The sequence below is a fragment of the Branchiostoma belcheri genome, unplaced genomic scaffold (genome assembly GCF_001625305.1).
Source record: "Branchiostoma belcheri isolate BF01 breed outbred unplaced genomic scaffold, Haploidv18h27 scaffold1, whole genome shotgun sequence".
Taxonomy (NCBI): domain Eukaryota; kingdom Metazoa; phylum Chordata; class Leptocardii; order Amphioxiformes; family Branchiostomatidae; genus Branchiostoma; species Branchiostoma belcheri.
Genome location: NW_017802379.1, coordinates 2,203,861 through 2,216,761, shown reverse-complemented (window position 1 = coordinate 2,216,761; position 12,901 = coordinate 2,203,861). Strand labels below are relative to the sequence as shown.

At 41.0% G+C, this 12,901-nt stretch overlaps 1 protein-coding gene and 1 non-coding gene across 2 annotated transcripts in view; one reads left to right on the top strand and one right to left on the bottom strand.

Annotated features, from left to right (window-relative positions):
• Positions 1-12,901, bottom strand: part of LOC109466570 (myosin-VIIa-like) — a 15,674-nt gene extending 2,773 nt beyond the window's left edge. The window contains exons 1-16 of the mRNA XM_019764304.1: positions 12,741-12,901; positions 12,428-12,450; positions 10,154-10,249; positions 8,176-8,271; positions 7,952-8,005; positions 5,710-5,808; positions 3,965-4,159; positions 3,727-3,813; positions 3,228-3,436; positions 2,723-2,840; positions 2,286-2,417; positions 1,781-1,954; positions 1,321-1,448; positions 991-1,102; positions 531-698; positions 31-122 (exon numbers count right to left, since the gene is read on the bottom strand). Of these exons, the coding sequence (XP_019619863.1) occupies positions 31-122; positions 531-698; positions 991-1,102; positions 1,321-1,448; positions 1,781-1,954; positions 2,286-2,417; positions 2,723-2,840; positions 3,228-3,436; positions 3,727-3,813; positions 3,965-4,159; positions 5,710-5,808; positions 7,952-8,005; positions 8,176-8,271; positions 10,154-10,249; positions 12,428-12,450; positions 12,741-12,876 (1,919 nt within the window). The 5' untranslated portion in view covers positions 12,877-12,901. The remainder of the gene's footprint in view (positions 1-30; positions 123-530; positions 699-990; positions 1,103-1,320; positions 1,449-1,780; positions 1,955-2,285; positions 2,418-2,722; positions 2,841-3,227; positions 3,437-3,726; positions 3,814-3,964; positions 4,160-5,709; positions 5,809-7,951; positions 8,006-8,175; positions 8,272-10,153; positions 10,250-12,427; positions 12,451-12,740) is intronic.
• On the top strand, positions 10,931-11,002 carry Trnae-cuc. The gene has a single exon. It is a non-coding gene; the product is annotated as a tRNA-Glu (tRNA).

Sequence of the window (12,901 nt, the reverse complement as noted above, 5' to 3'; positions counted from 1 at the left end):
TGATTTTCAAGAAAGGAGCATATTGGCTACCTTGAAAAGAGCTGTGCCCACTTGTCCATGGCCTGTCGTACAAGTACAGCCTTCTCCTCCTGAGATGAGACAGTTGTACCATCGGGGTAGAGCTGAAACATGGACCATTGGAATATTATTCAAGTTAGAGGAATCAGTCCAACATGATGATAATGGAAGAAGTTCAGGCAGTTCTGTCCATGGCTACCTTGGCAGTCTTAGTCAGTGATTTAATGCAGTCATTTATGAGTTACACCATAACCTGCTTGCACAGGAAGCCTTTTTCTACTGGTCTTGCTGAGGTAGCATATGGTGAGCAATAAGATTGACTGATTATGGAGACTAAGATATGAATGGCAAACTATGCTCTTTAGCATTTTAAACTTCTCTTTAGGCCAGTATGTAAGCTCCATACATTAAATATTACATGTAAATTAGGATAGTACTTGTTTTTAATGCACTAGCATCTTGAATTATTACCAATAGCTGATAATGCTAGTACATGCAAAGAGCTGTTGTACCTTCTTGAAACTGTTCAATGTAGCGTTGACCCAGTAGCCTGCTCCCAGCCTCTTCAGCAGCTTATCTGGGATGTAACTCTGTATAACCTCAATAAGGCCTTCTTCAGAGATGCTGGGGCCATGCTCGATGTAGAATCTTCTGGCAGAGAACTCTGCAAACTCAGCATCCTAGAGTAAGAGCAAAGAAAAATGTGTAGTCCAGTAGTTCATTCGTAAACTGATTTTTGGTGTACTACAATATTGCAGGCATATATTAGAAGCAAAGTTGTAACATGAACTCGAAAGGTGCGGAAGATATCTGTATTTTCATTGTTTTCTTCTTCTCAAAGGTATTGTGTTTGTTGCTAGGTTGAAGTCCTGGTTTTTGTGGATTGACAATTATTCCATCTGATCTGAAACATTTTGTACAAAATTACAGATATGCAATACAAACAAAATTAATCATAAAAAGCATCCTTACATCTTGACACTTGTACTCTCCATACTTGAGTCCTCCCACTAGCTGGTGGTAGATGAGTGTGGTTCCCACTGGGTCCTTGTATGGGTCATGCCATGGACCAAATACCTCTTTTCTGGAAGAACATATAGTCTCATCAATACATGGCTGACAAAATTTGGATTCAGTGTGAGATTGTCTCAAGCAAGTCGCTTTACATATATTCTAAGTCTTTGAAGAAAAAGACAGTGTACAATGTAGTTCACTGTAATGCACTGCATTGCATTGCACTGTACTTCAGTTTAAAACTGATGAAATGTACTGTCACAGTGATGTTTGGTATTGAATCTGTACCTGAAGAACAGATCCCACTGCACGTCTTTCCCTGACAGGCCTTCGTCCCTGCCTGTCTGTTCCACATGTGATATGGCGTCCATGATATGGTGCTCCCACTGGGCACTGCCGCTGGTTAAAGAGATCGTCTGCAACGGGATGAACAGATATACCATGTCGTTATCTTTCGGGTTTAAAACTTGGGGTTTCCATATAGATATGCTTGATTATTCAATCATCAAAGAGACAGTCATTGGTCTATGTGTTGCCAATTATACATTCAAAAGTTAATGGAGATGTTAATGCTTTTTTTTCTTGAAGGCAGTCTACAGTCTACAGTCAGACAAAACTGCATCACATGATTGTCATTTTCAGATATTCAGATAGTATGCCAGTGTTCTTCATTACAGCATGCATTATTACATTGTGTTGGTATGATCTGTTTGTTTCACAAAAGATCTGTTACTTGGACAAGTTTTACCTGATCAAACATGGTGATGTAGAAGGCGAATCCGAAGTGATCCAGAAGAGAGATCTTCTCCGACAGCTGGATCCTGAGCTCGCGGATCGTCGTAGCTGAATCTACGTCGACCTTCACAACTCGCTCGTCCATGAGAGTCACGGCTACCATGATTGGTCGTCTTCTCTTCACAGCCTGTTGGAAACAAATGTATTTTTCTTCAAAGTCTTAGAATATAAGTGACTTACCTGAGACAATCTCACACTGAATCCAAATGCTTTTGACTCCATTTTGCTTCCCAATTGGCAGAGAGGGTCTGAACTTGCACTTACTGGTTTTGTTACATTTGTCATTACATGATCACGTTAACTTTATTTCTTCTTAATTCCATGTTATCTGTGGGTCTTTGCAGTCTTCATTATTGGCATGGCATTGATACAAGGTTACATTTCTACAATGTGAGAAATCACTAACTACATTGTCTTTGTTCTATATTTTGATGTAAGATAAAATTTCAAAAACTGACATTATACTCCAGTTGAGGTGGTGGAAGACTCCTTGTGCCGTTGGAACAGGTTCTCCGCAGTCTCTCCTCACAGTACAGGTTATACTCTGGTGGGGCGTGGCTGCTGATGAAGTAACGCACCACCTTCGTCACCTGCAATTAACAAAAGTCAAACGATGATGGGCAACAGATAATTATACATTTGGGATTGCATCTTCTTTGCTGCATGCAATGCCAACATGTGGCAAGGAGTGGAACATCACACTCCGATGAATGCAGCTGAAGTCTGAGCCAAAATGTCTGAAACAAGTGACTGGTAGATGCTAAGCCAAGGAAACTTGTCCAAAGTTAAAGCTAAGCTAGCCATGGCGACTCGTGACTCCGGCTTATTTCATTGCTGATGGTAATAAAAGCAAAAGCTAAGCCAATAAAACTGACAAATGTGACTTGAGTCTCACCAGATTGGAGGGTGCGAAACAGCCGGCACACAGCGCCAACAGGAACCATCCTCTGTCCCGGCTCCGCTCAGAAGGGTTGTCTGTTAACTGTTTCATCAGCTGGGAGTAGATCTCATCCCTAGGGGAGCACAGGAATGGGGATCTCCTTCACATCATGTCTGTCAGCTGTGCATGCTTACACAAATTCGACTTAAATCTTAAATTCTAACTGCCAATGTAACACTGCGTGCAACCAATGAATTTCTTGGCCCTATTTATTCTATCCATGATTTTCTAGCATTAAGGTTGTATCTAGCCTGGGTGCCATCCCCAGTAGTATATTCGCCAGCTCTATAACTGTTATAGAGCTGGCGAATATACTACTGGGGATGGCACCCAGGCTAGGTTGTATCAGGCAAGACACTGAATGTTGGACAGTGTATACAAGAAATTGTACTGCATTAGTTTACCACCAGCTTGTATTAGTATATATTGCAGTAATGGACAGCTCCGCATGAAGGCGTACCTGAGTGCTTTGCTGTAGATTCCATATCCAGTGATGAACGCGACCTTTTCGACACCCGAAGTTGGCGGCAGGACCTCCGGTTGTGCCACCTCGTTGCTGACAGCAGCGTCTTTGGCGGCATTTTCCGTCGAAAGGTCATACTTTGACGTCTTCTTACCGGTGATTTTCGCCCCGAACTCCTTGAAACTCATTCTTCGTTTAATTGGAGGCTGCAAACACATTATGATTTAGAGATGAAAGTAAGTGGTGTTTACAATATATGCAGTTACGTATTGCAGTTACAATATTGCAGTTACGTATTCTCGAGTTGGTTCTACGAAAAATTTACAATATCTTTCTGTGTACAGCTAGAAAAAAAAAACATTTGAATGGATTGGAAGGCATTTCAGCACCTGGACAGTTCCCAACTGTTCTTACCGACCAGCATGCCACAGACATGTATCAAAGCTAGTTATCTAAACGTAAAACAGTCGTATTTTGTACATTTTCGTTTACAAACCTTTTTGCTGGACATAAACTCGACGACGTCGGTGTCTGCCACGTCTCCCATGAACTTCTGTATGGTGACCCACACCTCCAGCGCCGCCTGACGGAACAAACATCTATTACACCCCAACAATAAACAGAACACAACTGACATTTTAGATGGCCTCCGTAACACGATTTTTGTTAAAGTGGCGGTCGTAGGTACCTGGCAAAATTTTCAGATTCGATTTTTCCCCACCCTAGTCACCAACCTGTTGGTCATCCTCAGATTTCAGCTTGAGCAGGGGCTGCTTGAGTTGTTCCTTGGTGAAGGCGTGGTTTTTCCCGCCCTGGAAGTGACGCAGGGCGAAGGTGTCGAAACTGTAGTCCGCTAAGAACTCCCCCATGCCTTCTTCCAAGATGTCTTCAAACTCACCACCGTCTGCCAAGTTTAGCGCACTCAAGGACTGAGGGAAACGTAACACGCATTTTAGTAAGCATTCTTAGTGACCGCAATAAGAGTAGATGGTCAATCTGCAACTCTCAGCGGTACCTTTCTTTGCGACGATAATACTCAAGGCATCAGCCAGCAAGAACAGCATCTGATGACCAGGTTATAATTATAACAGTTAACCGCGTTTGAATTTTCTGACAGATACCATACGCGCAAGATATTTTAAGTTCTTGCATCACGAAAAAAGTCTTTGAATGCAACATCACAGTGAAAGGATCTACAAAGGGCGTATGTGTGTGAAACAAAACAAAACAAAAGAAGGGGTAAGGTATCCATGCTACTAAAAAGACTGGGTCCTGTAAAAAAGACGTAAGATTCACGTCCATGCTGATCAACATAAACTCCCCACATGGTGCCTAAAAACTAGGAACAAAAATGGTGAAATATGTGCACTGCAACAGAACTTGTGTGGGCAAACTGACATGAGAACGTGTTAGTGTTACCGGGTCCGAGCGTTGTTGGTCTTCAGCAGTGGCGCTGGTGGGCAGGGGGCGTGTTAGGTCCCAGGCCTGTACAGATTCACCACAAGTTATCCCTATGTTAGTACTGAGTGGTTAGTTTGTAAACTTTGTATTAAAGAAGTTTGACGTACACGGAATGTGCTGTCACAGTATACGTAGTGCGCAGTGATTTGTAGGAAGAGGGAAAGTTGTGCAGGTGTTTGCACTACTGAGTTCATCCGTGCTGTTGGACATTGTGTGCTCTCACGAATGAGTTTTGCCACTGCACGAAAGTATTGTGAGAAGGATCTTTGTAGTTTTGTTCAGTGCACGTGCCTAATGTGTTCTACTTTAATGGATTTTTATTCGGTGCAACTGTGTGGTAGGCTGAAAGAAGTGTCCGGTACGCAGCCGCTGATACACACCATGTGCTCTATGTCTACAAGAAAGTTCACTTTAACCACATCACGTGTATGCCATGCCATGTTTCCGTGTTCTAAAAGCGCCCCCTAGGCCTGTGTGCAGTGACAACATCGCCGACTGTCGGGGTACCATGACTACCATATATGGTACCTGGTCTTCGGACTCGTTATCCCCGTCATTGACCTCTGACCCCTCGGGAGGGGCTAAATACAAGGACGCCCGGGACGGCTTTTTGCCCCCCAGCAGCGAAAATCTCCTCCGGATCCCCGACTGTTGTATGGATCACCGTGAGTGGAAATAGTGTCAGTAGAAAATAACCCTGCTTAAAATTTGTGTTTGTTTGAAACACGAATCAGATGTATAATCATGTACTGGTATAGAGTGCAAATTTTATATTTTGGCTGTCATAATATAAGTATGCCCCTTTTCTATACTCAAGGCAGTGACGGCCCGTTTAAACACCGTGGTCGCCAAGTGTAACCAAAAGCTACTAGTATATTTTCTATTAAGCTAACCATTATCAATGTTTTTCACCTTTGGCCAACTTTCACTCACCGGTTCCGAGCAAGCTTTTTTTTGGCCCCAAAAGTGTATCATGTAGTGCTTTATTAGTACTGTTCCTACACATGCGCTCTCCTACCTTGGCACTTGGTCGCTTCTCCCCAGGTTTGACCGGTAGTGACCCCTGTCTCCTCAACTTCTGCTCTGACTTCTTTCCGAACAACAAGGACCGGGATCTCTGGAGAAGAGAAACATATACAGTTCTTTGAAGGGTAAAACATCTCAAGCACAACGTAAATCCTTTCTCACCATCATTTAGATGTCCACGTCATTTGGTGCAATATGAAATAAAGCCAGTTGTTTTTTATTTGCAGTCTTTGCTTTGACCATGACGTAGAATAGAACCTCTGACCCTATAGACACCACATTCAAAACCAGCACTTAACCTACTGGACCAAAGATTCTGACGTCACATGTAATTCTTCTGCAGAATCGTCTCCACTATCACAGGTGCTTTGAGTAGCATAGTGCTGTTTTGGAGAAAGACCAGGAATCAAGAATCTTACCTTTTCTTTTATGCAAGAAACGACATGGCACTCAGGTTGCCTTTATTCTGAATTCTCAGCACAATTGTATAATGCAGTTAGATTCCTGCGATGAAATCCACTAATAACTCGACTCGCGTATCGCCAGGCACGTTCACTTCGCCGTGGCTGAGATCGGGCGTGACTCGGAAATATTTCCTGACTGTTCTAAGCACTTATTCAGGCGCTTCACGGAGCTTCAAGGTCTAACGGATCGTAAGGCATCTTTTATCACAGGCTGGAAGTTTTCAGCAGTCATGGTGCAGCATAACGTATGCCCAACATTACATAAGTAACAGACCACTGGAAGAATAGCTAAGCTAATTGCTAAACCTAAATATTGATCCAAACAAAGTCAAAGCTATATTGTAACGGTAAATATTTGCCGAACGAAACGAATGCGTTTCAGGAAAAAAATCTATATATTCGTCTGGTTTTCACCAACGAGGACTAAATCAAAAGGCATACTAAAGAACGATGATTTACATGTGCATATGCATATGCTCACAATATGGAAGGATATTAGAGTGAGTCTGACCAACACTGTATAAAGCGTGAGAAAATAATACATTGTACTAGCAACAACCACGTACGCTTTTACAACATAATTCAACCTGTTAATAAACATCAAATACCCCCCCCCCCCTTCCTGCACTTACAGTACTGTGACAGGCACTTGGGCTGAAACCGAAGCCTCATGAAGAGCGTTTGCTACAGACCATCATTAAAGAAGAATTGCATTCACGGTAAACCTTAATACATGCACCAAGGACAACTATAATTATGGTTTAGGTCACCGTACCTGAGCCTCCGCTTCTTCAAAGACTTTTACTACCAGATGTTTCGCCTTCCCAGATGTCGCTCTAACAGAAACAGGCACGGACTATCCTACCTGACGGAGCCTTCATACCAACACGCTGCCCGGAATAATTCATAGCACGCCACAGGAGAGTTAGAGGGTGGTCGGGGCAGACAAATGCCGCGTTCGCCGGCTGAAGTGTCTCCGTGAGACGAATAATTCTCCTCGTTCCTTTTCCCTAAATGTCTGTTTAAGATTCAGTCTACGTCTACAGTAGACATATGAGGTGCTTTTGCATAATCGATTCGGATCCAGAGTTGGTTCTACTCTCTCTCTCAATAGCTTTGCTCAAGAAAGACAACTTTATTTGATTTACCTACGAAAAGGACGAGAGCCCCAATATATAAAAGTAATGCTACTGTAGGTAAAGGAAATTTGTTCACACAATTCTATTCATATTTTCTACTTCCTGATAGCCTAAACGTTATCCGCGAGTATTTGTACCCATCTCTAAATGGTTTTAGATATGCAAGACTTCGTTGTAGTTCGGCTGGAGTTCAAGGGTAACTACAGAGATGTCTGACATTTTAAATGCGGCCCGCCGCTTTGACTTTGAAAGACGGTGACCATGGCAACGTTCCAGAAGCCCCAAACACCCTCCACTTGACCTTTAGATAGTTTGAACAAGACGTACATCGGTGCCTCTATCAAGTACACGGTGTAAACAGACATAAACAGGGTTGGACTGAAGAGTACTCTTTCAAAGTATCAATAAATCTATGGGAACTTGAATTACAGTTTTGTTTGGCAACAGCAGGCAGCACTAGCACCGTCACGAATATACGGAACTAGCGAAAAGTTTTTTTTTTATGAAAGACTTACTTTGGGATGAATATAGAAATGCTACGTAGAACTAGAACATTGAAATCTAGTTATGAATCTTTACATGTACACAAACGTGTCGTACCATATATAAGATAAGGTTATCGAATGCTCACCTTGGGCTTCTTTGTTCTCTCGTCTTTGGGATTCACATCATCAATGACAGGGACCTGGAACATAGGCATGTATGGGTAAGATACGTAATTTAAAAAAAACCTTTACTGTGAATTAAGTTGACATTTTCATCAAAAACAGTTATTCGAATCTGACTAATTATTAAAAACAATTGTGTAATAACCATATCGATCATAATAAGAGTATAATTCAAGTTTCCACTCACGCCAAAGTTAAAGTCCAGTCCTATCTCTTCATGACTGCGGACCTCCCGAGCCTCTGCCGCTAGTGTGGGGGACAGAGCCGCCAGACGCTCGTCCCACTACGGGGGGGGGGGGGGGGGGGAGGCGGCGTTAGAGGATATAATGTAAAACGCCGAGCATTTATTTCGTGCTCATCAGTTCTTTCTATACGTCTAATAAGAAAAGAAAGGTACTATTTCAAACATTAAAGCCTTGTTATACATACATTTTGTATACATAGTGTAAGTGTTAATATCACGAAGCTAAGGATCGGATGCCATGAATCAGTGAGTGCAGAATCAGGAAGACTTATTCCAGATAATTTCTGTTGATGAAAGGGGGTTGTACATTTTAAGAACAAGGACATATATCATCTCCTAGATACTAATTAAATGCCTCAATGGTATGATGCAAGCTTTTATCAACGGAAAGCTATCCACAACTTATGATGACTTTGTGCACATAGGGAGAAATTATATATGAAAAGAAACGTAATGGTATATATTTTCCTATACTGCCGATAGCTCAAATGTGATAGAAGCTCCTTGATCATCCATTATCAGATTAACAGATTTATCTGTAAACATCAAATACAGCATCATGATCAAGTAAAGCAACCTAAGAAATGGTTTAAAGCCATTTTATTCTGCCACAATTGGTCAATGATATCGGTTACAAACGTTTCTTTTGAAATATCAAAATGTTTTTACGGCTGAAGTACTCCATGCAATATTTATCAGTGGTTGATTACCGATGACAACAGTTCGGTCCCAGGGGGGACGACAAAGGCCAAAGTTCGCGGGACTGTTACGCTAAATTTCACCGCAATAATTGTGACAAGGTGTTGTCAAGGACGCAAAATATAGGCAGTCTACTGATGAAAATATTGTACATATTGCCATTGAGTCATCGTACAAGAAACAATATAGTGTGAGATGTCGTCTGGCTTAGCATTAATATTTGAAGCAACGTTTGAATTTAACTGTGTGTGTTCTTCTAACTTACTCTTTAAGTTGACGAAATTGTAATAGGAATTATGCCCGTCTATGATATTAGGGTTAAGAATTTTAATGTATAATGCAACTACATTTCAGTCGTGTAACAGAAATCAGAACTACATGCACAGCCAAGAAACGTGAGCCCGTTATTCTATACGCCCTTGTTTAAAACAACAGGTTTAGAACAACAGGTGTCTTCGCGCATGGCCTGGTTTAGAGAAACATTAGACTGCTGGCCTGCCGAGCAAAGAACACATCCGGATCGGCTGTTGCTTTAGCCACAATATAATGTAAGAGGGCGATCGTACCAAAAATTATGGCAGCATTATCTTGTCATATGTCATTTGAAGAATACATATTGTTTAAAAAATGTCGGCCTTTTGAGCAAAATATTTTTACTGTTTCTTAACAACCAAAGCTAGACAGACAGCTAGCGCTGGATTATGTTTATTTTGAGTTGCACTCAGGTATAGCCATATGTTCACAACAATATCAACGTGAAAAGAATTCGTAAATCTCAAGAATATTTAGTGAGAGAAATGATACCATCAGAAGAACTGTACTCAGACCATTAGCGCTTTAATTAACTATTGATGCGGTCATTCACCGTGTCTTTGTAATCAAATCCAGTTTGTTCAAGGAAAGGACAACACACATAAACCTACGTATGTATCTATGAAAAGACTCCACATTTCTTAGTGTTAACGGCTTTGTATCATTAAGTATTACGTTGTGTACGCAAAGCTAAAGGAATGTCCCTTGTTTTGCTGGCTACTACGTAACTGTGGTCAGTTATATCAACAGCAAACAGGTGTCCGCTCAAGAAAACAATGTTCCATTTTACGTCAGTGACTCTACATTTCATAATCTTCGCCCTCCTCTCAATTTAACATATTGGCAACTAACTGCCTCTGTTCTAGCGTCTTAAATGTACAGGTAACATTTGTCTGTAATATCGACTCACCTGGAATTCCTGCTCGCTGGCGATAGAGCTGGTATCTGTGGCGTTCCCAGAATCCTCTCGGTGTGACCTCCGACCCCGCCGGGTGGGGGAGTCCTCCTGAAAGGTGTGTCAAGGTCATGATCAACGTCATTGTGAAACTGATGACAAAAGGTTTCTGAAATTCGTGCTGTCCTCTAGAGACAGTTTTGACGTCACTTGATACTGTTATCGTATGTAGTTGCCCGGCAATATGTAGAACCCATGCAGTTGAATAGCCTGGCTTAAAAGCATTCGTGTGCTATTTTATAAACACTTTGTCCCAATTTGCCTGTTTGATAAACAAAAGATACACTCAGCTAGCCACGCCTAAATTCTAGATCTATGTATAGATGTATGCCTTTTTATTTGGAAATGGGCGTGGCGGCATCTATCAGAGATTCAAGATATTTGCATTGACTTGTTGACATTGTTTTGCAGGTCCTCGTCTTATACCACGAAGATACTATTTTGAATAAAATAACAGAAACTAAATACCCAAATATCAGACCATTTCTTGAACGTATAACACGGGTTTATGGTATCTTACAAGAAAATACAGTAACTACAAATTCCGTTAGGTGGCGCATGTAACTTCCCAATGGACATCTGATGTGTTGAATTCAGATTGGTTTCAGTATGTATCATTACGTCATCCTTAAACATTCTGAAAATCCACCCATGCATATCTTATTGAATGATATATACTGTCAACCAAAGAGCTAAGTTCTAAGCAAAGCCTTACGTAAACTAATCATGAAGTCCCATATGGTCTAGTGGTTAGGATTTGGCGCTCTCACCGCCAAGGCCCGGGTTCGATTCCCGGTGTGGGAAGAGTTTTTTGCTTGTGGAAAACGAGGCAAAAGTTTTAGGTTTGAAAGTGTGCCTACTGTTCTTGACGAAACTTGTCAAGTTTTAGGTTTGAAAGTGTGCCTACTGTTCTTGAAACTTGTCAAGTTTTAGGTTTGAAAGTGTGCCTACTGTTCTTGAAACTTGTCAAGTTTTAGGTTTGAAAGTGTCACTGTGCCTACTGTTCTTGAAACTTGTCAAGTTTTAGGTTTGAAAGTGTGCCTACTGTTCTTGAAACTTGTCAAGTTTTAGGTTTGAAAGTGTGTCTACTGTTCTTGAAACTTGTCAAGAAGAGTAAGCCTACCATTTTAGTCAACTCATATAAACATATATAGCGTGTTCATATCTTCTAGATCTCTCTCATCACTTATTGACCAAAGTCACTGCAAAATGATGGTAAAACTCGTACTACACTTTAATATGTGTTTGCCATGCTTACATCACGAAAAGACCCTACCAAAAGTTGTTTCCAGACTGATCAAATCTTGACTAGAAAAGAGTTACTAGTAATTATAAGGGACAGGTCAGAATTTATGGATGGGGCGATGGAAAATAGCTTAGTGTGCATGCGTGGTTCTATCAAAAAATAACGAAATACGCAAAAAAGTCGAAATAAATGTACAGGAAACCGTAAAAATAATTCACTAGCTGTATGTTGGCCTGAAAGTGGAAACTTTTTCACAAAAACATTTCACCATCCCTTGTCATTTCTGAACCGTCCCTAATAACTACCCTGAGGCCAATACAAGTTTCCCACGACCACAGGTCGGACTATCGGAAGTCAATCTACTTTATTGTCGAATGTCCACAATGAAAAGAAAAAGAAAGCTTATACATACATACGCGTCAATTTGAGAATCACCACTCAACAAGGACTAACAGGATCCCTGATAAAAATGCCAGATGCAACACTCAAATCCCGAAATTGGCGTTTAAACTTTCCTTTACGAGAAGACGACCACTCTAATTGTAGATCTGGTCTGTGTGAGCTTAGGTCTGAAATGTACTGCGGCTTTAATGTCACTGAACATATACTAAGGTCTAACTGCGCAACGACTAAAGTGGATAATGATAATGAGCAAGTTTCAAAGATTTTCCCATGCTGTAAATGCTAACTCCATATTGGATACTTGTGTCTGTGTGAGATTAAGTCTACAATACGTACTTGGCGTTTTTATAATGCCAGTGAACATATTAAGCAAGAAATAATCAGTGTAAAGTAAAGTAACAACAAAAGAAAATGAAAGTAACTAGTATTTTCTCATGCTAGATACGCCAACTCCGTTTGTGCTCACTAAGTCTCCATCTCATAGTGAAATGTCAGGAGTTATGACAGCTAAGAACATAATCTGCTGGTTTCTTTTGTTATGTCGTCGGTTGATTTTGTAAATGAGAATTAGTTGTACTTACCGGTGCGCTGGTTGAACTGTGTTCTGAAAATATAAAAAAGGCAAGACAATTTTTTTTTCATTCATACGCTTTTGAAACGTTCACTAAATGTGATTATATGTTTGTGAATTTTTCAAAGATACTAGATGAAGTTTAAATCTTGATTTCTTTGGAAAAGAATGTAATATGGGATGAGACAATATATTCGACAGTCTTTGGTACAATTTCTGATACTTACTAGTATTACTAATAATAGGTACTTTTTAATATGTACTGTCCTATATTTACAATGCATGTATTATCACTTTCTTAAGGAAAAACGGAGGTCCTGTACCTTCCATCAAAGATGAAGCTATGGACACATCAGAGATAGAAGATGTCCGTTTCCGCCTGTAGTGTGGTCCTAGCCAATGGACGGGCTGCAGCCCCTGCCCAGGGTAGTCTGGGTCAAACACGTTCCCAGGGTCCATATACTCTAGAGCTGCCGTATTCACG